Below are 27,286 nucleotides of genomic sequence, written 5' to 3' on the forward strand. Positions count from 1 at the left end.
TTTTTGGACATGATACAATATACATCACATCGCATCTCTGGTCTCCTCTCAGGAGAATTAAGACATTTGTATTCCCTTTCTTCCTCACTGCTGATGTAAGAGGTCCAATCTGTCAGCCCCGGAGACTGAAAATCCTCCATTTATCCCAAAGAAGCAAGGTTCCCTCACACTGACTTGGGAGGGATCCACCTCTAGGAGTAAGGAGAGAAGCCCAATTCTCATAGCCATTCACTCTTCAGCCTCTCTGTGGTGATTTTAGGTAGACATCTGTCCACTAACAACTGTGATGACTATAAGACCAGCCAACAACTCTCCAACACCACCTACTATAGAGAATTCAAAGACCACCCTGTATTACAATTCACACAGGAATTAAAGGAGATCATCAAATCCTTCCACAAACAGCTCCAAGAAAAACTCTACAACCTCATCCCCCACAAACATAACCCAGTGATCTTATACATACATCCCAAGATACATAAACAAGGGAACCCAGAAAGACCCATCATATCTGCCCACAGCACTCTTACTGAAGGAATATGAAGATTCTCAGAAACCCATGCTCAAGCCACTCATCACAGAAAGGGCCAGTTTCCTAAAGGACATAATTGACTTACTCCAGAAAATCTAACATTAACTACCTCCCTCAGAATACTGTCCTTGCCACCAGATGTCATATCCCTATACATCAACATCCCTCATCATGATGGTATCATTGCCTCCCTCCAATATCTATAAGACAATAGACAACACTTACATAGCCACACCAAAAACTTTAACAATCTCATCCATTTTATCCTTATCCATACCAATTTTACATTTAACACTCTGTCCAAACCATGGGAACAGCCATGGGTACTATGACAGCTCCTCAATATGCTAATTTCTTCCTGGGCCACCTTGAGGAAGAATTTCTCAACAAATGCACCACAAAACCTATGCTATACCTGAGATTCATCAATTATATTTTCATCCTCTGGACAGACAACCTAAACTCCCTCGACAGATTTCCACCACAACTTCAACACTGCCACCCACACATCAAACTCTCTTTAGAACACTCCCACACCAGCATCAACTTCCTGGACACCACGATCAGCTTCAGTAATGGAAGCCTACAGCCAACCATACACAAGAAAGCCACAGATCTCTACACACTTACCTCCACCTCAGACACACCAAGAAATCTGCTATCTACAGCCAGGACTCAGATACCATAGAATATTCTCTGAGGAGAAAGTCCAGGAAACACACTCTAAACCACTTTAAAACACCTTCAACAGACACTACACCAGAGAAGTCGAAAGCATCATGGAACAGGGTACCCAAATACCGAGGAAACTTGCTTCAACATGGACCAAAAACCCCCCAACCTCCCTTTTGCGACCTTTAAATAGCCTCCCAGACTCACCAAGCTCATCATCAGCCCAGGTCACACCAAGTCGAAGTAGCACCAGACTCTGCCATCACAACAAATACAAAACTGCAGACATCAACACCCCCCCAAACACACCTTTCAAGATCCATGTATCCTAAATGTGCCTTGCATAATGTGTGATGTACCTCAGCCAATGCATCCAACTGCCCCTACTAGAACTATGTGGGTGAAGAGAGACAACCACTACGTTCTCGAATGAGCTCTCAAGGGGAAAAAAAACAAAAAAACAAAACACTACCCATTTGTGGGTGAACTTTTTTTGCAAATATCCATATCTGACTTTTCAGTCCTCATCCTCAAAGGAAACTTGCACTCCACCTTCAAAAGAAGGCCCTGGGAACATAAATTCATAACTCTGTTAGACACTAAAAACATTATGGACGCAAAGACACTGGTTTTATGGCTAATTACAACAATTTGTAACCCACTAACCCTCTTTTCCTATGACTGTAGAGGTACTATTGCTAAAATCATTTTAAATGGTTTCCCTTATGCTTAACAATCTGCCCCACTTGGTATTTAGCTGTGACACTGATTAATTTTTCCGGAGCTGAAGAAGAGCTCTACGATGCCCGAGAACTTGTACCTTCCATCAACAGAAGTTGATCTAATAAGAGATATTATGTCATCCACCTTGTCTCATTAAGAACTAGACAGACCAACTAAATGATTTCTCACAGCTAATTTTTTCCTATAATAAAACATGTTTTACTGAATATATTTGGGAAAGAAGGGGAAGGAGCAGCTGTTGGGTACCTGGTTTTGGGCCATACTGCATTTTGTATAATATGTTTTTTCTTGTATTCTGCAGGGCACCTCAAAGGCCTTTGAGACAATATTTATTATTAAAACTGATATATCTTACCTTTCTGTCTCTGGATTTCGGAACAGTTTTCCCTGCATTAGAGACCACCACAAAACTCCCAGAGGCTCCTTTTCCTTTCACCTATTTTAAAGAATAATTTCCATTTCAGTCCCCAGTAAGCAATAAATTAACTTTCAATAATGACCAATTGAGAAAGGCTGTAGTATATTGTGCCAAAGATTTAGACTACCTCTCGATTGTGCACCTTACAGCGACACAGGAGAGCTCTTCTGCAAACAAAACAAAATCACCCCCAATGAGGGGCGGTAGCTTTGTCGGTAGGAGAGTGTCTGTCCACACCGGCGCTTTTCGTCAGTAAAACTTTTGTCAGTCAGGGATTCCCCCCCCCCCCCCAGACAAAAGTTTTACCGATGAAAGCGCAGTGTAGACATGGTCTTAGATTGGAGCCCTCTATCTTAGCCACAGAGAGCTATGGTGATTTTAAACAAGAAGGACTGACCTTTCTGTAAGATTAAGGAGCTAGTTGGTAACAAAAGGCAATTATAATAGCATAATCCAGGGGTTCTCAAATGGGGGATTGGGACCCCTCAGGGGGTCGCGAGGTTATTACATGTGGGAGTCACGAGCTGTCAACCTCCACCCCAAACCCCATTTTGCTGCCAGCATTTATAACGTTGTTAAATATATTTAAAGGTGTTTTTAACTTATAAGGGGTGGGGGGTCGCAGTCAGAGGCTTGCTGTGTGAAAGGGGTCACCAGTAAAAAAGTTTGAGAGCCACTGGCATAATCTGTTTGCCTTGAGCAGATGATTCTGTGATGCTGGAAATCTGATGTTGCCAGGACAAAACATACTTTTAAATTAGACATGCTGATGCAAAAAGGTGAGGTAGCTAAACATACTGTGAAGACATGAGTTGTTGCAATGCCATAAACCACAGTTCACCATCAAAATACAAACACTTGTATCTTGTACAGAAACTTACAAAGTATGTGGTTCCTAGAACAATGCTGACATCCTGTCAATGATCAAAGAAGCAGAGACAAAGGTATAGTAACCTTCAAGAGGGAGAAGATGATCACCCAAATGACATGACTATTGAGTGCCTCACTATTAGGTTAATATGGGTATTTTCACCCACCTCTGCAGTGCTGCTCAGAGTGGCTCTTACCTGTCTGATGACTCCCCTCTCCAGTTCCCTTTTCAATGCTTGCTTTAGAAGATAGCCTCTCCTCTCAAGTTCCAGGGAAGGGTACTTGTGTATAATGTATTTACGTATGGCAACCACGGATGCACCACTCTTTTGAAAGCATGCCTGAAACAGAACCAACAAGTTAGCAAACCAAGTGCAATAGACCTACCTCTCTATGGGACCAGAGGGGTAGAGATTAACTGTTGCATATATGACAGCACAGTGGCCCAACATGCCAGGGCTAGCCTTGGTCCCACATTGGTTTCAGAAGCAAAGAATAGCACTAACGATACCATATCTTTCTACCCTTACAGATTGACTGAACAGCAAACATGAAAGTAGTGGAACACTCTCCTGTCCTGTGTTACAAAGTAGCAATTTATGTTGTAACAGAGATAATCACTCCTTACAGCAAAGCAACAACTGCACAACTGTTAATATGTTCCACCAACATCAGAGCGAGTTAATCATTGGTTACTGAAGTACCATACATATACTTGATCATAAGCTGGTTCGTTTATAAGCCGACCCCCTCCCCCCCAGATGGATAAGTAAAAATAGAAAATTTTTATGACCCATTCATAAGCCGACCCTATAATTCAGGATCAGCAAACTTGGGCTCCCCGGCCATCAGGATAAGCTGCTGGTGGGTCGAGATGGTTTGTTTACCTTGAGAGTCGGCAGACAGAGGCAAACCTACGTAAACAAAGCGTCCTGGCGCGCCAGCTGCTTACCCTGACAGGTCGGGACAGTAACTAGTGGGGAAATTTTTTTCGGGGGGCGGGGGAGGGGGGCGGAAGAGAAGCTGGGGGTCAGGGGAGTAACCCCTGTGACCACCCCCCACATGACTCCACTCCTAGCCCGGGACCCCCACACTCTCCCCATCCCATCCCATCTTATCTGGGGAGGATGCATCTGGCCTGGCTGGAGCTGCTCTGAAAGGCTGGGCAGCGCGGTCGCAGCCTGCTCTGGCAGGCCAGACCAGGTGGCACGGCCACAGCATGTTCCAGCAGGCTGGGCCGGGCGGTGCGGCCGCAGCCTGCTCTGCAGGGTGGGGCCGAGCAACATGGCTGCAGCCTGCCAGCCCCGGAGCTACGGCTGCTTCGGAGACTGGGGGGGAAGAGCAGCGGAGAGACTCTGGCCCCGCCTTTTCCATTCTGGCTCTGCTGCCTCTCCTTGCTCCCTCTGTTGGGGAGAGGGGCTGCGTCCCATCTCTCCCTCTCTATACCCGTTGATAAGCCAACTCCCTTCTCTGGTGCTTCCCTTTTTTACTAAAACAATTTCGGCTTATGAACAAGTATATACGGTAATTGCCAAATTTCCACTCCCAATTTTTTGCCTTGAATTTTGAGAGTGAAACTAGCAGGCTAAAAACAGAAACTAAGCTACAAATTCATATTTTAAAGTTGCTTCTTTCAGAGATTCATGTTTAGGATACCAAGTGTTACTTTAAAATATTCTTAAGTATAAGAGCTCTTAAGATTATAACAATACTATAATTCTGCTTGTTTTGTAGCCCAGTTGTTATCCTAAATCAATTACTTAAAAAAAAAAAAATCTTATTTTAAAATCAATTAATCGGTAGTTCCAAGGGTTTAACTTGATGAAACTCTGGGTATAAAGTCAATTTGCAGGTCTAGATAGATTTAGGCTGACTGCCCACATGTATAGCCATGTAGCACGGAATGAATTTAACCCACACAGAGCAGAGTTATGAGCCTTAGAATCTACACCATTACCTGCCTCTTCTAAATAACAGCCAGCAATCTAGGATTTATAGCAACCTAGAGTTTAGATCATTTCTTCTCTCTTCCTCCAATGGATTTGGACGAAACTTCGGAAGACTGCAGTGGCGGGAGAGGTAGAGTCTTTTGCAACCAAGGCTGGTGGAGCCCAGACTCCCTGTGAAGGGAGTGTGCATTGAGTGAGTTCTAAGGGGAAGGTGGCACTGTTACTGCTACAAAAAGCATCTTGGGCCACAGCCAGAAGTGGGGATGCAGTAGACTTAAGACCACTGCCATTTTTGGACTTAATCTGCAGTATTTCAATCCATTTTGAGCTTTGAAAAAGCTTTGAAAGAGACACATAGCAAACTGCTGTGCCAATCAAAATAAATCCGGAAGAACACAGCTAGAAGCAGAAGCACAGCAGACTGGTTAACTGATGTCAGCAGTCAACCAAAGTCAATGCAACAGTTTCTAATGTGTTAAGCACGAAGAGGTACAAAATCTAGACAGAGAAAAGTTTGTCAAGAGCCCCCCTCAGTTACATCACTGACTGAGAAATAAAACTCAAGTGCCAGGAGTCAAGAATGTAGTAGGAAGAGGACCTGAAACATAAGCCCTCGTATCAGAGACCTAGTATGAGGCCTGAGCTAAATAGTGGTCAAAGCTTTGCGGATATAAAGCAAAGTCAGGTGGATATTGGCAAGAATAGGGCTGATATTGCAGAAACACACATTCCTAAGTGGTGCTAGGCACAGGCTATGCATGCAAACACATTCCAGAAGGGTGGTACCAGAACACCTCGACACCAACACATTCCTCAAAAGATAACAGGAATATGCTAACCCATCTTGAAGATAAGGTCAGTATAACAGCATGATGGATAGAGATGTTCTGATTGAACCAACAGGTACACGGTAATTGGTAGTGGTTAGCTACATTACAGGGTGGTATCTAGGCACGTCAGAGGGCAGTAACTAGTCACATCACGGGGGCAACAAGGAACTTGTTTGTATCTGTGTATAAAGATGTATCTCAGAGGGAGTGTCTTTGTCTGGCCAAGGGGAGAATGGAAAGTCCAGCCATTCACTGAGCCAGTACATTGTCACGAGCACATGTGTTAGTGTACCATTGAGCCAGGGCATTAGCACCGTTCATCGGCAATAAACCTGACCAAGTTCCTTTGCTGAAAACCGAGTCTGTGGATTTAATGGGCAGCTCAATCAAATTCTGCTATCTCCGCAGAGCTGGGATGGGGGCGGGGGGGAGAAGAAGAGAGAGAGAGAACGAACATGCGCACAGACACACACACACACACACACCCCCATCTGACCACATGGAATTTCTGTCACCGAAGTCCAACAGTATACAATGTATTATAGCTAATTGCACGACTATACTACAAAAGGAAGTTTCTTTTAAAAGTACAGTATTATTCATGTCTATACAGAAAGCTGACCTGAACACAAGGGCACATCACCACAGCAGGATTTCTGGACCTCCTATTATGATTATTTTTCCCTGCCCCACCATTGCAGCAGCACGGTTATGTTAATACAGATACACGATCTCTTGCCTTATCTATGGACTTATAACATACTCCTTGTAGTATCTGAGGAGCGACTTCTCCATGCCTTAACACATGCTGAAAGTGATTTTGCTTACCCACAGTCAGAATTAAGTATATATTAGTCCCAAGAAAAGAAACTGAGGATACCACTGTGAAGCCTAAGAATCCTCAGATTCATAATATATTTTATATCTGACCTACAAACAAAGGGAATGAAGTCTTCCACTTGCCTTGATGGCCTCAGTTAAGATAGCATCCATCTTTGGGCGTGAGGAAGCAGCCATCTGTGTTTGCTTCTGTGCTCTAGCTAGTTGGCTAGCAGAAAGGGTTGCCCATGAGGGAATGGTCTTTTTCACTTTCTTCTCCTTTTCTTTAGACTGATCCTTCTCACTTTAGGGGAGAGGGGGAAAAAAAAAAAAACAGTGACAGTAAGACAACAAAAAGAAAAGGAGTACTTGTGGCACCCTAGAGACTAATCAATTTATTTGAGCATAAGCTTTCGTGAGCTACAGCTCCCTTCATCGGATGCATACTGTGGAAAATACAGAAGATGTTTGTTTTTATACACACAAATCATGAAAAAATGGGTGTTTATCACTACAAAGACAACAGATATTGCACCAAGGCAGCCCATGGAGCAAAGAGGCAAAACTCAACCCTCCCTCCCCCCCCCAAAAAAATACAAACCAAAACAAAAATCTCAAAAGGTTGTCTTGAAAAGGAAGGGCTTTTAAAAAAAATATAGGAGGAGGCTAAGTGGATACAGCACTGACGACTTTATATTTAAAGTAATATAATTTTGAAGCATAGACTGTGGTAGTTCAGTGCCAGAGGATAAATCCAAAACCCCTCAAAAGACCAATTCATTTACTACATAACTAACACACGTGTTCAAGACCAACAAGGACACAAGGAACTAGAGATCTGCCCTTGTCCCTTCAGACAAAAGGATTCACACAGTATACCACAACTTTAACTCTCCTTTGGACAACACAGGGTTCCAAGACAGAATGGAGACCCATATCCAGGCCAGGTCTACCCTACAAACCTTTGCAGACATAGCTATGTCAGCAGGGGTGTGACGTGTGACCAACACAGTTGTACCAGCAAAAGTCCCTAATGTAGATAGTTATATTGGCAAACCTGCACTTCTGCCAGTGATGCTTGGTTAGCTTTTGGAGTGGGAGATTGTGAGAGAGAGAGAGAGAGAGAGAAGAGACACGATACCTAGAATGAACTATGTCAGCAAAAGTACAGTTTTATTAGAATAAGCTGTGTCCACACTGGGAGCACTTTGCCAGCAGAGTATAGTACTATACCTACACTGTCATAGGGCTCCTAGTCTATACCTAGCCCCCCGTGATGGACAGTCAGAGTTAGTCAAAAAGACAATGCAGAAAGCTTTGCACTCCGGATAACACCCTTACAGTATACTAACATGGCATATGGGTTGTTCAGTTAAACTTCTGTAAGGGCTCTGCCTTACCAGGGAAGAGGCAAAGTAACTGTCATAAGAAGGTTACAGGAATATTACCGTATAGCACATTTAAATCACTAACTTAGCAGTCTAGCAAAACTGATTTTGAATTGCAGCAAGGATTTATTTCAGTTCATTGGAAAGTGGTAGAACAGGAAGAATTATTTGCAACCACAAGTGGGGGTGGGACACCAGTTTGGAGCAACCTCAAGGCTTCTCTTCTTGGGAAACAGTATCAAGTAGAACAAAACACTTAATTCACATCCTGGGAATTCAGTAATAGAACAAGGTGCTAACAGTGGAGCGCCTTACACAGAATCTCTGTGATTAGGACACGAAAGACAGGTTGCCTGAATATTACTCCTACTTATTTACATTTGTGGGATTTGCCCACAGCCCAGCTGAGCTTTGGAATCTTCTAGAAAAGCAGTGCCTGTTGGGACCACAAGTAAGCATTCTGTGCCCCGAGAGTACACACAGTTCCCATCCTCTTCAGTGCTTTCCTTTTCACAACTAGCTGTAGATTCTCTGGGTACGGACAGGAGTTTGTGTGTACGTACATCCCACAAACAGGAATATGCAGAACCACCTCAAAGATGAATTGCTCATTTCAGGTCGGCAGTCAAGTGACATAAGTATATCCCTCTCCCTGTACTAATGGAAAACAAAAAGATGGACAATATGTTCAATATATTCAGACTAGCAAACCGGCTTGCAGAAAACATGTATTTTCCGGCAAATCTGGTTTGCAGGGGAAAAAAATTCCACACAAATAATTTCCTGGGAAATGTAATCTGCTACTGGATGAACCCAAGGAATGTGTTCCACCCCAAAACAAAATACTCAATTTTTTATTAATTTACTTCAAAAACAGCAGTGGCATTTTGGCTCCCATCCTTAGTTTTCAAGAAAATTTTAGTCTTTTGTCACTAAGATCCTTTAGAAGAATTTTTCCTAACTTCCCCTGCAATCCCACCCCAATTCCAGGCATTCAGAAAGGATAGGTCTTACTCCTTTTTGGTTTCTTCAGAAGACTTTGCTTCTCCCTTCTCACTCTCTGGTTCTTTTGGCTGCTCTGTCTCACTGGATGTAGCAGGTGGAGTTTCATTTTCTTGCTCCTCTCCAGTAGAAGCAGATTCCTCAGAGCTGACTTCCACGTCTAATGAAAAATTTGGAAATACAAAAGTCTGTATCCAAAACAAAACTCTATTCTCTAAAAAAAGGCACAGGGAGAGTTTATAAACACACCCAAAAGCAGCCGTTTCCCCAGATAATCTCTGTGAAAAACTCAAATTATCCATTTAAATTAAACCTTAAAAACAGTTCTATTAAGTTTTTAAAGCTCTTCAGTATGTCGTGATTAGCAGTCAAATGCCAGAGTAAACTTCAAAACAGACATTACATAAAATTCTCAAACTGGATTAAGTCAATTTTCTCATTTCAACCCCCCTGAACATCTCCTTTTCCTAGACTATGGAAGTTTACTACCATTGTGGTCACTCAAGTGAGATGCCACAGAAGAAGCCACTATCATTTTTGTTCAGTGCTAACACTAGATGAAGTGGAAAAGTTTTTGCCTAGACTGAGATGATCTCTGTCATCCTTGCACACCTTTTAATACTGAAGAGACACTGTCAGTTAAAATTTGACAACATTTAGATACATCAAAACAAGTTTTTGGAAAACTTGAAATCAATATAAACGTACCCATCAGTTCTTTTGTTTTCAAGAATAGGTTTGATCATGACCAACTAATGTTTTAAAAACATCAATCTTTGTTTATACTAAACAGTGGCACTGAACATTTAGGTAACATGTTAACATTTTTAAACTAGGTTTCAGAGTAACAGCCGTGTTAGTCCGTATTCGCAAAAAGAAAAGGATATAATGTCTGCTGCAGTTTCCACGGTATGCATCCGATGAAGTGAGCTGTAGCTCACGAAAGCTCATGCTCAAATAAATTGGTTAGTCTCTAAGGTGCCACAAGTACTCCTTTTCTTTTTCTTTTTAAACTAGTCATGCATGATTCTAGACAGGGCCCGAGAGTTTACAGAAGTGTTGGCAACTGCCTTTGTCTAACACATAGGGATGAAAACCAATGTCAGAAACCAACATTCTAAGAAAATGAACGCAAATAGTTGAGTGCATGCCTTATAGGCTAGACAACCCATCAAATAAAACTCCAAATTAATGATATCTTGACTTTAGTAAAGCTTTTGATATTATCTTGCATGACCTTCTCATAAACAAACTAGGAAAATGCAACCTAGATAGAGCTACTATAAGGTGAGTGAAAAACTGGTTGGAAAACCTTTCCCAAAGAGGAGTAGTTAGTGGTTCACAGTCATGCTGGAAGGGCATAACAAATGGGGTCCTGCAGGGATCAGTTCTGGGTCCGGTTCTGCTCAATATCTTCATCAACGATTTAGATAATGGCTTAGAGAGTACACTTATAAAGTTTGCACACAATACCAAGCTGGGAGGGGTTGCAAGTGCTTTGGAAGATAGGATTAAAATTCAAAATGATCTGAACAAACTGGAGAAATGATCTGAAGTAAATAAGATAAAATTCAATAAGGACATATGCAAAGTACTCCATTTAGGAAGGAACAAATCAGTTGCACACAAACAAAATGGGAAATGACTGCCCAGCAAAGAGTACTGCGGAAAGAGTATCGGGGGGTCATAAGCTAAATATAGAATATTAGGGTTGGAAGAGACCTCAGGAGGTCATCTAGTCCAACCCCCTGCTCAAAGCAGGACCAACACCAACTAAACCATATCAGCCAAGGCTTTGTCAAGACGGGCCTTAAAAACCTCTAAGGATGGAGATTCCACCACCTCCCTAGGTAACCCATTCCAGTGCTTCACCACCCTCCTAGTGAAATAGTGTTTCCTAATATCCAACCTAGACCTCTCCCACTGCAACTTGAGACCATTGCTTCTTGTTCCGTCATCTGCCACCACTGAGAACAGCCTAGCTCCATCCTCTTTGGTACCCCTCTTCAGGTAATTGAAAGCTGCTATCAAATCCCCCCTCACTCTTCTCTTCTGCAGACTAAATAACCCCAGTTCCCTCAGCCTCTCCTTGTAAGTCATGTGCCCCAGACCCCTAATTATTTTCATTGCCCTCTGCTGGATTCTCTCCAATTTGTCCACATCCCTTCTGTAGTGGAGGGGACCAAAACTGGACACAATACTCCAGGTGTAGCCTCACTAGTGCCGAACAAAGACGAATAATCACTTTCCTCCAGCTGCTGGCAATGCTCACACTAATACAGCCCAATATGCCATTGGCCTTCTTAGCAACAAGAGTACACTGCTGACTCATATCCGTTTTCTCATCCACTGTAATCCCTAGGTCCTTTTCTGCAGAACTACTGCTTAGCCAGCCGGTTCCCAGCCTGTAGCGGTGCATGGGATTCTTCCTTCTGAAGTACAGAACTCTACACTTGTCCTTGTTGAACCTCATCAGATTTCTTTTGGCCCAATCCTCCAACTTGTCTAGGTCACTCTGGACCCTATCCCTACTCTCCAGCATATCTAACTCTCCCCCAGTTTAGTGGCATCTGCGAATTTGCTGAGGGTGAAATTAATCCATTATTTCAACTGTCCATTCGTTGATGGAAAGCCCCTAACCTACTCTAGTTACTCTATGTGCTATGGAAAGCCATCTTCCCTCTCCCTTTAAGAAGTGTGCTCAAGTGACTTTCTGCTGGGCATATTTTTCTTTTAAATTTTGTGAATTAAAAATATCAATTCTAATGCTGCATTAACAACTATTTTTGCTTTAATTTCCTTTCTGCCATAAGAAAGAGGGTAAAAGGAATCAGTGGGATTAATTGAATATGATATCCAAGAATAACATTGCCAAGAAATTCAGCAGAGGTGGTATGATCAGAGATGCAACGTAAATCAATCTTACAAAGAGGTTGTGTGATGGGGCAGCTGCCCCTCACTGGCTAACCAAGGGTTAATAGCAGCCCTTGAGTGGCTGTGCAGAACCCAGCCAACCAGAGGAAGGCTTAGAAGCAGCTAATCAGGGCCAGGCTGGGCCCTATAAGAAGGGCTGCAGGGCAGAGAGTAACTTAGTCTCTCTCTGGAGACTGAGGGAGAAGAGCTGGCTGCCTGCCTGCCTGCAGAGAGAGAAGTGCCTGAGACAGAGCAGTGCTGGGCAGGGTCAGGGGTGTAAGCGCAGCTCCAGCCTGGCTGGCTCCCAGACGGAGGCCTTGATACAGGGGCCAAGTAGGTGCTGGGACTATGGGGAAGTGGCCCAGGTAAAGCAGGTAGCGACAGAGGGGAAGGAGAGGCAGTGAGCAGCTGCCAGCTATAGGGTCCCTGCATTGGGGGCCAGAGTAGTGGGCAGGCCTTGCCCCCACCCCCTCTTTTGCCCCACTGGCTGCTGAAGGAGGTGGTCAGCCAAAGGACTGCAGTTTGTCCCTGAGCGAGAGGCTGGACTAGGGGCTGCAGTTTGCCATTGCAATGAGAGGCTAGGCAAAGGACTGCTGGTTCCCCCCAGAGGCAGGGAGACAACGGAGTTGGGGCACAGCTGGAGGGCCGTGCCCTGAAGAGGATGCCGTGGTCCGGGAGTGACGTGGGTCCCCAGAGTACAACGTGTTACACCTTGCTAAACTGCACAGACCATCAACAGAAAAAAGCAGACAAAGAGGAAGTTACTCACCTTGTGCAGTAATGATGGTTCTTCAAGATGTGTGTCCCTATGGGTGCTCCACTTTAGGTGTCTGTGTGCCCATGCATCTCTCATTGGAAATTTTTGGTAGCAGTGTCCCGCTGAGCCCACGCATGTGCTCTCCCTCTCTCGTGGTCTGCCTTGAGGCTATTTAGCACTGCACAGGCGAACCCCCCTCACTTCCTTCTCTACCACAGAGCCCTATAGAGAACTCCAAAGTAGAGGGGAGGAAGGCGGGTTGTGGAGCACCCACAGGGACACACAACTCGAAGAACCATAGTTACTGCACAAGGTGAGTAACTCCTCTTCTTCTTCTTCGAGTAGTGTCCCTATGGGTGCTCCACTTTAGGTGACTCTGGAGCAGTACCCACCACTGGAGGCTGGGACTTCGGAGTGGAGTCTTTTACTACAGAGAGTACTGTGGAGTTGAAGATGGTGTCAGCGGCCAAATCTTCAGTGATTGCATAAATGTTCTGCGAAAGTATGGACAGAGGCCCCAATCATTGCTCTATAGATTGGGGAGAAAGGGGTATCCCTATGGAATGTGATTGAGGTAGGAACTGATCTCATGGAGTGCGTATGGATGGAAGCAAGTTGCGTCCTTGCTAAGTGATTAATGCAACTAGAGACCCATTTGGATAGTCTTTGACGAGATATCACAGAGCTTTTGGATCTTTCAGTGGATGAAAGGAAGAATTTAGGGGATTTCCTTAAGTCCTTAGTCCTGTCCAAGTAGAATGCTAATGTCCTTCTAATATCTAGCATATGCACAATTGGTCTCCCAGTTGTCACAAATGTGGTTTTGGGAAAAAACAGGGAGATGGATCTGTTGATTCACATGGAAAATGCAGAAAAAGTAGGGAGAAACTTGGGATATGGCCTTAGAGTTTTTTATTTTATTTTATTTATTTATTTTTGTAAAGACAAAGGTTATGAATGATGGGTGTGCCATCAGGGCGACTATTTCTCCTATGTGCCTAGCTGAGGTGATGGCAATTAGAAATGCTGTCATCATGGACAGGTATAAAGAGAGAACAAGTTGCCTTGGACTCAGAGGGAGGTCTAATCCAAGCCCTGAGAAGTAGATTAAAGTCCCAGGCTGCAGAGGGTGGTGTCACATGGGGGAAGAGAGTCCCAATACCCTTAAAGAGTCTACACATTAGTGGTTGAGCAAACTCCAAGTGGGAAGCCATTTTCACCTTGAGACGTACCTTAAGGGAGCTGAGTGAGAGTTTAAAATGTAGTGCAAAATAAGAGGGAGGAAAGAGGAGGTTGGGTCTGTCCATTTGGAATGGTACAAACTTGGAGTCGTTTCCATTTTGTAGATGGCTATGTGGAGTGGTCAACTTGTGGTTGTATTGCAACATGTGTTTCAGCTTATCAGAGCATTCTGCTTCTAAGCCTTGGAACAAAGAAAGATCCAAGCCTGGAGGTGGAGGACCCATGGGTTGGGGTGAAGGGTCAGCCCATTGTTTTCAGAGACCGGGTGAGGAACAGGCTGACGTCAGAGGAACAGGAGGGCATATTGCCATCTGTGTCAGGTAAGGGAGCCAGACTTGTCATAGTCAAGAGGGGCAATCACAATAACTCGTTGCATTTTCAACAGAATCTTCAATAGGGTAGGAAACTGGGGAAAGACATACAAGTGGGCCCTGTCCGCTGGGAAGACGAGGGCAACTGTCAGTGAATGTTTCCCCGAAGGGTGGCTATATCTTGCAGCACCTGTGAATTCAATATACACTCATTGTCGTGAGAAAATTCCAACTGAGACTGTTGGTTATCCCCTTCTGTATCCCTCATAGACAGACAGCTGAGAGGAGCACATTGTGAGGGGTGTATCAGTTCCAAAGTTTAAATGCTGTCTTGCAAAGGGAGGGAGATCTGGCAGCTCCTTGGCAGTTTATACAAAACATACAGGTCACATTAAGTCCATCATAACCTTTGTGTGTTGTTTTATGATGAAAGGCAGAGTTTGTGCACAGGCACTCCTGACAGTCCCGAGCCCCAAAAGAGTGATATGGAAAGTCATTTCTGTGGAAGGCCATTTGTCTTGAACCTTGCTGTTGTGTAGCTGAGCTCCACAGCATATTAGGGAGACATGGGTCCCAGGGTGGTGAAAGTGGCTAGTGAGAGGAGCGTTCTCGCTTGTACTGCATCAGGTTGATGCTGATAAAGTCCAGTCACTGTACCGGGGTCAGTATGCCACTACAATGAAGTGAACCTTGGAGACTACCCTGTGTGGAGCAGTCTGTACCTATAATGATCCTGCCCCAAAGGTAAGCAGTAGGAAATCTCCTGTACGATGGTTGTATTGAGATATGGAAGTAGGCACCCTGTGATTTCTAGCCCCGAACTTAATCTCTTTGCTCTAGAGCTGGTCCTATCTACTGTGAAGTAAGGTAAGGTGACTTCTGAGTGGCATGACAGGTATATAGATGGCAGCTGATGCTGTAAGGTATCATTGTTCAGGCCCCTGACCAGCTCCTCAAAGTGCTTATAAGAGGCAGTTTGAGAAATCATGGACTGGGGTGCAGACTGTTCTCACTTTTGAGCCCTGAGCCTCTTACACTGTGGCTCATAACAGCACAGAGATGGTGAATATTGAGAAGATTGTGATCTGTGGTGTGGTTGAGAGGTATATCTTCTCTTCTGTTCACAGTGTAGATTCCTAAGGAGCGTAGTGCAGTCTGAGAATCCTTCAGGATGTGGAGAGAAAATCTGTCTTCTCCGCAAAGAGTTTAGCCCTTCATATTGGAAGTCTGTAGCTCTTTGGGCAATCTAGAGAGGTGTAGTGAACAAACAAAAAAAAACCCCACAACCCACCTCAGTACCACTGTCATGGAGACTGGGCGGGCAGCTGTAACAGCTACATCCAGTGGTGTCTCTAGGACCCGTCTGGCTATCAACTGACCTTCTCTAAGAATGGTCTGAATCTATTCTGTTTGTAAAAAGAAAAGGAGTAATTGTGGCACCTTAGAGACTCACCAATTTATTTGAGCATAAGCTTTCGTGAGCTCACTGGATCCGATGAAGTGAGCTGTAGCTCACGAAAGCTTATGCTCAAATTGGTTAGTCTCTAAGGTGCCACAAGTACTCCTTTTCTTTTTGCGAATACAGACTAACACGGCTGCTACTCTGAAACCTGTTCTTTTTGTGTTTCCAGTAATGTTTCAGAAACATCCTAGGTTACCCAAGATTAACAAAATTGTTTTCGCCATGACAGTTTGGTAATTTATGACTCTAAACAGTAATGTTGTTGATGAACACGCCATCTTGCGAAACCTGATCATATGGAGTTGACTTGGCATTATGTTGCTTGCTTCATGCATTAACCGCATCCACTATGATGCAGTTGGGTTGCAGATGTTGAAAACTAAGTCTGCCTCTTTGGATAGAGATGTAGGGTTGTTTTTATTTACACTCTGTTGCTGGTTGGTGCGATGGAAGCTGGCTCTGCCAGATGATTTTGGTAGGATCTAGAATCAGCTCATTAATTGGGAGGACAGTTCTAGAGGAGAAGGTAGTGTGCAGAATTTCCACCAACTTGTGATGTGTATCTGCCACCTCCTGTAAGGGAATCTGCAGCTCGTCTGCCACCTTCTTGGTAAGATCCAGAAAGTTCTTAAATCTTCACCTAGTGATGAAGGGTGGGCAGCACAGTCTCATCTGGGAGAGATGAGGAGAATTGTGCTGAAGAGGAAGCTACCTCTTCAGGTGTGGGTTCCCCCCTTCCTTCCTGTTCTGAAAAAGCTCTCTCCTGCCCTGGCTCAGGTGCCAGGCTGTAGCAAACCATCAGGTGGACTCTCCCTGAGGGACACCAGAGACGGTCGCATCATGTGTGTATATGCCTGAAGAGTTACAATATGGCCTTGGGAGGGAGAGGCAGGAAGGCAGGCATGGGCGTGATGGAATTGGGGATGACCCTTGTAGTGTGGTGGTGGGCCACCTTGAGGGGCTAGGGAATGACCTCCTCCTGGCCAGTGTCAGATTAGTCAATGGTTAAGGGTGCCGCTGACTGGGGTATTGGCAGTATACAGCCCAGTTCTAAGAGCGATTCTGGGTGCCGGGATGTGCTAGATAGTGGGATCCTGGTACCAAGTAATGGGGATTGTGGTTCTTCCCCAATCATCAGGTCTCCAGGGTACCAGAGCTCACGCAGTACCATGGGTTCATTTGGTACCACAGAGAAGGGTCCGTGGTACATTGTCAGTATTGATAGTTGGGCAGAGCACTCCCTAAATGAGAGTTTTGCCCAGTACAAAAAGTTTGTTGGTGCCACTTTTTTAGAGACAGCATGGTAATTGTCTCTCCCTGGGTACTGAGGCCACAGGTCTCCAGAGTATCAGAGTACCTGTGTTACCATGGGCTCATCCGGAACTCCAGAGGAGTGTCTGTAGTCGGTATCAATGGTTGGGAAGGTGCAAAACACTTCCTAGATGGGAGTTTTGTTGCATCTGGTACCAAAGGGTTTCTCTATGCTGCTCTTTTAGGGATGGTACGGTAACTGTCCCTCCGCTTCTCTGTGTTGCTCTTTTAGAGATGGTATGGTAACCAGTGCAGTAGTTGCCCAGAGTAGAGCTCAGAGCAGCACAAAGCTTACAGAAGTCCCTTGTCAGTGGGAGAGCAGAGCTCAGACCAGGGCAGAGCTCACAGCAGAAGGTTCCTCTGCTGGTATTGTCCTACGAGGTGGCCGCACTGGGGAACACCCCTCAGGCTGGCTAGTTGCTCGGAGAAGCCTTTCCAGGGGGAGTCTGCTGGTGACTTCTCTCTCTTCTCCTCTTCACCACTTGACCCCTTTTGAAGTGAAGGCTGCGGGGTCAACACCCACCAGAGTCCCCTGCAGACTGAAGTGTTTTCTCTATAGGGAGGAATTTTCTCTTTTCTTTTTAAACCAAAGGAATAAAATAAAATAAAACAAAATAAAAACACTTGCCTGAGTACTTTTAGGGAGACCACGAGGGAGGGAGAGCACACGCACGGGCTCAACAGGACACTGCTGCCAAAAATCTCCGATTAGAGGTGCAGGGGCACACAGACACCTGAAGCGGAGCACCCATAGGGACACTACTCGAAGAAGAATGTCCAGTTAAGTCATTCAGCACCCTGTCTACACACAGTTCATCAGTTCCCCTTCTCAATCTCAAACTGCCTTCCTTCCACCAATGAAAGCCACATATCTCTACTTTCACCCTGAACAACCAACAGGCAATCATAACAGATCATGCTTATTGGTTATATGTTCATTCAATGCAGTAAAGCCACAAGTCTATACTAATTATAAAACACATTTAGTTTGTATGTGGTGTGACAGGGTCGAGCCAGATGGCTATAGGAGAGTAATAGAAGGCAGATATATTAGCCCCAGGGTCAGTAGGTCCCTTTTCCCTGGGTAAAGTAACAGGGATGGTTCCAGAACAATCAGAAACCTTCTGGAGACAATTAAGACAGGCTGATTAGAACACCTGCAGCCAATCAAGAAGCTGCTAGAATCATAGAATATCAGGGTTGGAAGGGACTTCAGGAGGTCATCTAGTCCAACCCCCTGCTCAAAGCAGGACCGATCCCCAATTAAATCATCCCAGTCAGGGCTTTGTCAAGCCTGACCTTAAAAACTTCTAAGGAAGGAGATTCCACCACCTCCCTAGGTAACGCATTCCAGTGTTTCACCACCCTCCTAGTGAAAAACTTTTTCTTAATATCCAACCTAAATCTCCCACACTGCAACTTGAGACCATTACTCCTTGTTCTGTCATCTGCTACCACTAAGAACAGTCTAGAGCCATCCTCTTTGGAACCCCCTTTCAGGTAGTTGAAAGCAGCTATCAAATCCCCCCTCATTCTTCTCTTCCGTAGACTAAACATCCCCAGTTCCCTCAGCCTCTCCTCATAAGTCATATGTTCCAGTTCCCTAATCATTTTTGTTGCCCTCCGCTGGACTCTTTCCAATTTTTCCACATCGTTCTTGTAGTATGGGGCCCAAAACTGGACACAGTACTCCAGATGAGGCCTCACCAGTGTTGAATAGAGGGGAACGATCACGTCCCTCGATCTGCTGGCAATGCCCCTACTTATACATCCCAAAATGCCATTGGCCTTCTTGGCAACAAGGGCACACTGTTGACTCATATCCAGCTTCTCGTCCACTGTAACCCCCAGGTCCTTTTCTGCAGAACTGCTGCCTAGCCATTCGGTCCCTAGTCTGTAGCAGTGCATTGGATTCTTCCGTCCTAAGTGCAGGACCCTGCACTTGACCTTGTTGAACCTCATCAGATTTCTTTTGGTCCAATCCTCCAATTTGTCTAGGTCCCTCTGTATCCTATCCCTACCCTCCAGTGTATCTACCTCTCCTCCCAGTTTAGTGTCATCTGCAAACTTGCTGAGGGTGCAATCCACACCAATCCTCCAGATCATTTATGAAGATATTGAGCAAAACCGGCCCCAGGACTGACCCTTGGGGCACTCCTCTTGATACCGGCTGCCAACTAGACATGGAGCCATTGATCACTACCCATTGAGCCCGATAATCTAGCAAGTTTTCTATCCACCTTATAGTCCATTCATCCAGCCCATACTTCTTTAACTTGCTGGCAAGAATACTGTGGGAGACAGTGTCAAAATCTATTAAGGTAGGCTTATCAGGGCACCTGGGTTTTAAAAAGGAGCTCACTTCAGTTTGTGGTGTGCGTGTGAGGAGCTGGGAGCAAGAGGCACTAGGAGCGGAGAGTGAGAATGCGGACTGTTGGAGGACTGAAGTGTACAAGCATTATCAGACACCAGGAGGAAGATCCCATAGTGAGGATAAAGAAGTTGTTGGGAGGAGGCCATGGGGAAGTAGCCCAGGGAGTTGTAACTGTCACAGAGCTGTTCCAGGAGGCACTCTAGACAGCTGCATTCCACAGGGCCCTGGGCTGGAACCCGGAGTAGAGGGCGAGCCCGGGTTCCCCCCAAATCCTCCCAACTCCTGGTCAGACACAGGAGTCGTCGACCTGGACTGTGGGTTCAGAAAAATGGCCAATCTGAGGGCTGCTGTGAAGCTCCAAGGCGAGCAAATCCGCCAATAAGTGCAAGACCCACCAAGGTAGAGCAGGAACTTTGTCACAACTGGTGTTGGAAGTGGGATCTGGTGTCCACAGCGCAGCGGAAGGAGGAGGGCTTTTGGAAGGAAGGAAAAAGAAAAAAAAAAAAAAAGGGAGGTGATCAAGGCAGAGGTAAAAAGGATGTTGGAACTGGGAGTCATCGAAGAGTCCCATAGTCCGTGATCAAGCCCGACTGTGTTGGTGCCCAAACTCGATGGTACCCCTAGGTTTTGTAACGACTTTCGCCGGCTGAATGAGAGAACCAAATTGGATGCATACCCCATATCGATGAGTTAGTTGACCGCCTCGGCAATGCCTGATTTTTGACCACCCTTGATTTAACAAAGGGATACTGGCAGATTCCCCTTGCCAAAGATGCGAAAGAACAGACTGCATTCTCTACACCAGACGGTCTGTTTCAATATACTGTTCTTCCTTTTGGACTGCATGGGCACCTGCCACCTTCCAGCGTCTTATGGACAAGCTCCTACGGCCCCATACCAGTTATGCAGTGGCATACCTGGATGATGTGATTATTCACACCCCCGACTGGGATACCCACTTAGGAAAAGTGGAAGCGGTTCTGGACACGCTAAGACAGGCTGGCCTCACAGCCAACCCAGCCAAGTGTCCTATAGGACTAGCCGAGGCTAAATACCTTAGCTACATTGGAGGAAGGGGCATGGTCAAGCCCCAACTAAACAAACTAGAGGCTATCCAAAATTGGCCCCAGCCAAATTGGAAAAAGCAAGTCTGGGCATTCCTGGGTGTAGTGGGGTACTACCGACGATTTATTCCCCATTTTGCTACCAGAGTGAGCCCCCTGATGGACCTGATAAAAGCCCGTGGTCCAGACATGGTGAAGTGGACAGATGCCACAGAGAAAGCATTAATGGATTTACAGACAGCCCTCTGCAGTAACCCCATGCTTATAGCCTCAGACTTCAACAAAGGATTCATTTTACAAACAGAGGCATCTGAAGTAGGATTGGAAGCTGTCCTATTGCAGCTGGTCGGAGATGAAGAACACCCAATCCTCTACTGCAGCAGGAAATCCTGAGAGAGCAGAAGTATGCCGTGGTTGAAAGAGAGTGCCTAGCTGTGAAATGGGCCATGGAAACACTACATTATTACTTTCTGGGACAACGGTTTACCCTTGTGACCAAACATGCACCCCTCCAGTGGATGCAGCGAAATAAAGAGAAGAACGCAAGGGTGACCAGATGGTTCCTGTCCCTACAACCTTTCCAATTCACCATACACCACCGGGCTGGAAGCCACCATGGCAATGCAGATAGCTTGTCACAAGTACACTGCCAAGTTGCCCAACCCCGCAGTGTTGAGTGGTGGTGGGGGGGGAGGGTGATGAGGAAGAGATATGTGACAGGGTCAGACCACATGGCTATAGGAGAGTAAATTTTTTTTTTTGAAGCAGAAAAAAATTTTATTTGTGTAACACTTACAAAGATCACCAAAAAGGATAAAGCAAAACTATGCAACAAAACAAAAGCAAACGCAAGGTATAACACAGCAGCCTTCAGGAGGGAGAAGTGTTCAGGCTAGCCTGGGCCCAGAGCGGGGGGCTTCCTCGACACTCGCGGTCTTCCACCCTCCTGAGTTACCTGGTGGCCTAGAGCGGGGGGGGGGGGGTTACCTAGTGCCACACCCAGCGTCACCGATTATTCCTCTCCTGAGAGTGCCCGACAAGATGGGCACGGCTGCGGGGTGGGCAGACGTACACCCACGTGTGATAGGACCCCTCCTAGGTGACAGTAATGATGGTATCCACAGAGGCAACGGCTGGGGCCTCTCGCTCTTCCCCTCAATGAAACGGTCAGATGGAGGGAACCGGACGGGGTCACCGAGCAGAGAACCTCTGACAGCGCCCACCGCTCCTCGAAGGCGTCAAGGGAGTTGGTGGACGCCGCCCAGAGGAACTCCTCCCGGATACGAGAATGTACTGAGGATCGGAAAACGGCCCTACAGTCGCAGGCCGCTTCATTGGCCAGCCTCCCCTCTCTGGTTTTATAGATGGCTGTTTTAGCTAGGGCTAGGAGGAGGTTAACCAGGAGATCCCGCGACTTTGTGGGGCCACGGATGGGAAGTGTGTAGATAAAAATGTGAGGAGAAAAGTGTAGCCAAAAGTATAATAAAATATTCGTGAGGAGCCGGAAAAGGGGCTGCAGCCTGGCACAATCTAAACATACGCGTGCCAGGGTTTCCCTCACGTTACAAAAAGGGCAAGTATCCGGGATGGGGGTGAACCGGGTCAAAAACACGGCTGTGTTCACAGCTCCATGAAGGAGCCGCCAACTAATGTCCCCGACGGGCTTCGGGACCAAGGTGGAATACATGCTGGCCCAGCGGGGCTGCTCACCCTCCAAAGGTGGCAGGAGGTCCCGCCACTTTGTATCCGGGTGCGACACCAGGGTGTGGGCGTGAAGGGTGTGAAGCGTGAGCGTGTATAGATGTTTCCGTGGAGTGATTTGGAAGCTGACCGGCTGCAGTTCATGCAGCCGGCTCGCAGTGAGAGGGTGAGGGGGTTTGTTGGGATCTACGGGGTAGAGGCCCAATTTAAAGGGCCTGGGGTAGAGGGTGGGCGGGGTGCGCCCTCATGCAGGGCTCGGGTGAGATAAGCCTGAGCAGCGGGAGTCAAGGTGGCCTTCACCTCCTGAAGTACGAGCCGGGGGGTACAAGGCCTGGAGAGCCCCATGCGCCGAGTGAGCGTCAGGGGATCCAGCCAGTCTCCCCGGTCATAGTCCAGGAGGTCTCCGACTCTCGTGACTTCCGCCAGGACCAAACTCTGGCGCACTGAGCGGGACTCCGCCACCTGCAGACGAAGCTGGGGGTTGTGTAGCAGGGGCTCTGCGAGGAGATCTGCTCCCACAGTGGCCGCCACGGACCTGGTCGTTGAAAACATTTTCCAGGTCTGGAGGAGGTCTTGGTAGAAGACCGGCAGCCCAGAGAGGTCTCACGGAAAACCTCTTGGACAGAGATAGAAGAGCTGCCAGTCGTATTGGAGTCCTTGGAAGCGGCACAGGAAGGCGGGCGCTAGTATGCCCGTAGTTTCACGTGGAGCACTATAAAGGAGCCTCTGCAGGGCCTGGAGGCAGAAGACATGGACCTGAGTGTGCAGACATTTCAGGCCCTGCCCTCCCTCCTCCAGGGGTAGATGGAGAACCCCTGCAGGGGCCCAGTGCATTCCTGACCAAAAGAACGCCAGAATCGATGACCGGAGGTTGGTCAGGAAACCCGGGGCCGGGACCAGGGTGTTGAGCCAGTAGCAGAGGATGGACAGGACTAGCTGATTAAGCACCAGTGCTCTCCCTCGGAGAGAGAGACATCGGAGTAGCCTCGTCCATTTCCGGAGCCGCTCTATCACCCCGCATTCTAAATTTTGCCACTTCTCCGGCGGAGAAGGGTGCGTGGCAGAAAGGTAAACGCCTAGATAGAGCAGTGGACCCATGCTCCACCGGATGGTCTGAAGCGCAGGTGGGAGGGAGCTCACCCGCCGCCAGTCCCGCACCGCCAAGCCAGAGCTCTTGGCCCCATTGACTTGGGTGGAGGAGGCTGCCGAATAGATGGCCTGGCAAGCCTCCACCCGTGCCAAGTTGCCCGGGTCCTGGACCACGAGGAGCACGTCATTGGCGTACGCCTACAGGACCAGCCGCAGCTCCGGCTCCCGCAGCACCAACCCTGTCAACCTCCTTCGGAGGAGACAGAGGAAGGGCTCGATTGCCATAGCGTACAGCTGGCCCGAGAGGGGGCACCCCTGCCATACTCCTCACCCGAATCTGACCGGTTCGGTCAGGGTCCAGTTGAGCCTAACCAGACACTCCGCGGAAGCGTACAGCACTCGGAGAAAACTCACAAACTGAGGTCCGAATCCAAACGCCTGCAGTGCCCAGGAGGTACCCATGGTCCACTCTATCGAAACCCTTCTCCTGATCAAGAGACAGGACGGCGAAAGACAGACAGTCTCTACGCCCGAGTTCCAAAAGGTCTCTGACTAGAAATAGGTTGTCAAAAATGCTGCGGCCTAGGATAGTATAGGTCTGGTGTGGGTGGATCACGGACCCTAGCCACAGCGAGATTGCTTTCGCTACAATTTTGTAGTCCGTGCTAAGATGGGAAGCCAATTTCGTAAATCACGGAGGTCCCCCTTCGTCAGCAACTGCTCGCCTGCACGAAAGAGGGAGGACCCCGCCGTGCAAAGACTCGGCCCAGACAGTGGCTAGGTCTGGGCCAAGGATGTCCCAGAACGCGCAGTAGAACTCCACGGTCAGCCCGTCCATGCCCAGAGATTTATTGGTGGGCATGTGACAGAGGACTTCCGAGAACTCGGCCAGGGTGAGAGGCAGCTCTAGTCGATCTCGGTCTCCCACGCTGACCGTGGAGAGTTCCTCCCAGAGCACCCTGCAAGCTCCAGGATCGGTCGGATCCGGGGAGAAAAGGCTTGTGTAGAAGTCACGGGCCCTCCCACCCATCTCCACCGGATCCATGAGGGGGGTGCCTTCTTCTGCTAGAAGGCAGGTGATGTGTTTCTTGGCCCCCCCTCGTTTTCTCCAGGGCGTAGAAGAAACGGGAGCCGCAATCTATCTCCCAAAGGAGGTGGATGCGAGATTGAACAAAGGCACCTTGGGCGCGATGGTCCTCGAGGGCCCAGAGCTCCGCCCGCTTCTTCCGGCACGCTCCGCAGAGGAACGGGTCCTTGGGGCTAGCGGCCAGACGCCTCGCCATCTCTAAGACCTCCTGTTCCAACTGCTCTATCGCTGCATTTCTCCATCGGCTGGTGCCCCGGGTGTAGTCACGGCAGAAGAGCTTGGCACGCACCTTCCCTAGATTCCACCATCGCCGCGCCGAGGGAAAGGCACGTCGCTGCTCTCGCCAGGCCAGCCAAAACTCCCGGAAGGACATCACAAAGTCCTCATCCTTCAACAGGCTGTTAAAATGCCAATAGGCCAGCCCCGGCCTCTCTGCACGGAGGGAGGCTGTTATGGTGGCTAGATGATGGTCGGAAAATGGGTCTGGCCGAATGTTGGAGGAGTGGGCTTGTGAAAGACGGAAACGGGATAAATAAATACGGTCCAACCAAGAGTGGTGTGACCGATGGGCCTCCACCCGGACAAAGGTGAACATGGAAGTGTCATCTGGGTGGTGGTCACGCCAGACGTCCACTAGGGAGTGATGTTCGACTATTTCTCGGAGAATGTTCGTGGCGGCCGGGCTCAGCTCGGCCCCTGAGCGGTCCTGCTCCTCGAGGGTGGTGTTAAAGTCCCCTCCCAGGACTAGGCACTCGTGAGAATCTAGGGTGCTGAGGAAGTCGGACACCCGCTGATAGAATTGCGGCCGCTTCGGGCTCATTGTCGGGGCATAGATGTTAACGAGGTTGACCACAAGCCCCTCCATACGGACTCGGAAATGCAGCAGGTGGCCTGGCACAGCCTCAGTGACCCCTAGCATCTCGGGCCGTAGGTTGGGGGAGAACAGGGTCACCACTCCAGCTTGTTGAATCATGAAGTGGCTAAAGTAGACCCCGTCCGCCCGCTCCAGCTGCCCTCGGCGGTCGGATCCGTATGGGTCTCCTGCGGGAAAACCACAGAGTACCCCCTTCCTGAAGGTAAGAGAGCACCTGGGACCTGCGGAGAGCCATCCTACAGCCCCTTGTGTTCAAAGTTGCAATAATGAGAGGCGTCATGCGGAGGGCTGGGGGGTGGGGGTTCCTTGTTGGCGGGGGTGTTTGCGGCCCCCCGGCGGGTCGCGCAACAATCCGTGACCCATCCCGTAAGTGAGTAAATCATCACGGAAGTTGTGGCCCACCCGTAGGCAGCGGCACCGTGCCTTCCTTTCATAGAATCCCTCTACCCTCCTTTATAAGGGCCCTTGTGGCCTGGAGGATTTGATCAAAGTCCCCCCATAGCTGGAGAGCTAGCTGTACCCTGTTGCGGGAGCCACGGATGTCTTCTAAAAACTCCCTTAACGCTTTTCGCAGCTTAAGGTGGCGGGGGGGGGGGGTGAAGGGGGTGCGATATCCTGGTTATTCCCTGGTGGGGCTCTTGGTGCAGCCTCGTGGTCCACTGAGGTGGGCAGGCAGGGTGCAGACAGGTCTGACAGGCTAAAGTTATTAGGTCCATCTCAAGCCTTGGGGTAGAAGGAGACGGCGGAGGAAAAATTGCAGCTCCTAATGGGTTACGGCAGGAAAATGCAAAGGCTGCCCCTTGCGGGGGGATCCGCAAAAAAAGGGAAAGAAATAACCCCAAGGGCGGCAATAGCATTGCAGGAGGAGGTGGATTGGGCAGGGACAGGGACGGGGGTGGGGGCAGAGGCGAGGCTCTGGGCTTCGGGAGGCAAGCAGCTAAGAGGTGGCGCCTCCCGAACAGATTTGAGGGTTAAGGGGGTGGGGAGGGGGCTCCCAGTGATGCTAGGCGCAGGCTCCATGGTGGATTTGGCAGCCACAGCAACAGGTGGTGGACTACCTTCTGTAGGGTGCCCACCTGGGAAGGCGGTTAGGGAGAGGGAGCATGGGCAAGGGGGACTGGGGTGAGGTTGCCCAGATCAAGGCCAGCTGGTAGAAGGCGATCCTTTCCCTGGGTGACTGGGGTCAAGCCTAGGGCCTCCATCTCCTCAAACATGGAGAACAGGTCATCTTCTGCCATCCCGGGGGGCTCCCCTCTGGCACCCACTATGACAGTCGCTTTGGGGTTCGTGGGGGGTTCGGGTGATATTCGGGCAGAAGGGGCTTCCTCAGGGGTCTCGGAGGGGAGATCCTACCTTCCAATGTTATTTTGTCCTGTCCCCCACCCCCGGACACTGGTGGATGGATCTCACTCGGCATAGCGGAAGGCTCAGTATCAGTGCCTCCCTTCCTGGTCTTCTGGGGGGCCTCCGCATCGGATGGGTGCAGTGGAGCTCAAACCTTCTGCTTGCCTCGCTTCCCCTGGACTAGGGTCCAGCCCTCCATAGCATCGTCTGGAGGCTGTTTAGCAGGGGTTGTGTCGGGGGCAGGGCAGAGGCAATGATTCAGGGACTCGGGGGGGGGGGGGGTTCTCCTTGGGGCGGGCCCTCTCTTATGCCCAGTAATATCTTTGCTGCACCCTCCTCCATAGGCTCTGCCAGATTGTTAATAGCAAGGGCGGGGTTCCCTCGCTCGTCTGGGCATTGTAGGAGAGGTGTCTCTTGGGTCCGGGCGGGAGCAGCGGTGGATCGAGCAGGAGGAAAGGTGGTTTCAGGTGCTGGGCAGCCAGGGGCGTCGGCAACGATGGAGCCGATGTCCTGCCGGGTCTCGGGTGCCCCTC

At 48.2% G+C, this 27,286-nt stretch overlaps 1 protein-coding gene across 16 annotated transcripts in view; it reads right to left on the bottom strand.

Moving 5' to 3' along the window:
* The window catches only part of HP1BP3 (heterochromatin protein 1 binding protein 3), an 80,152-nt gene that overhangs the window by 30,186 nt on the left and 22,680 nt on the right, over window positions 1–27,286 (bottom strand). For all 16 annotated transcript variants that reach the window (XM_084651937.1, XM_084651941.1, XM_084651946.1 and 13 more), the window contains 4 exons: window positions 9,237–9,384; window positions 6,979–7,138; window positions 3,434–3,577; window positions 2,304–2,384 (listed from right to left, as the gene is read on the bottom strand). In XM_084651937.1, the coding sequence (XP_084508063.1) occupies window positions 2,304–2,384; window positions 3,434–3,577; window positions 6,979–7,138; window positions 9,237–9,384 (533 nt within the window). The remainder of the gene's footprint in view (window positions 1–2,303; window positions 2,385–3,433; window positions 3,578–6,978; window positions 7,139–9,236; window positions 9,385–27,286) is intronic.

This window comes from Lepidochelys olivacea (genome assembly GCF_965140295.1).
Source record: "Lepidochelys olivacea isolate rLepOli2 genome assembly, chromosome: 18".
Classification (NCBI taxonomy): domain Eukaryota; kingdom Metazoa; phylum Chordata; order Testudines; family Cheloniidae; genus Lepidochelys; species Lepidochelys olivacea.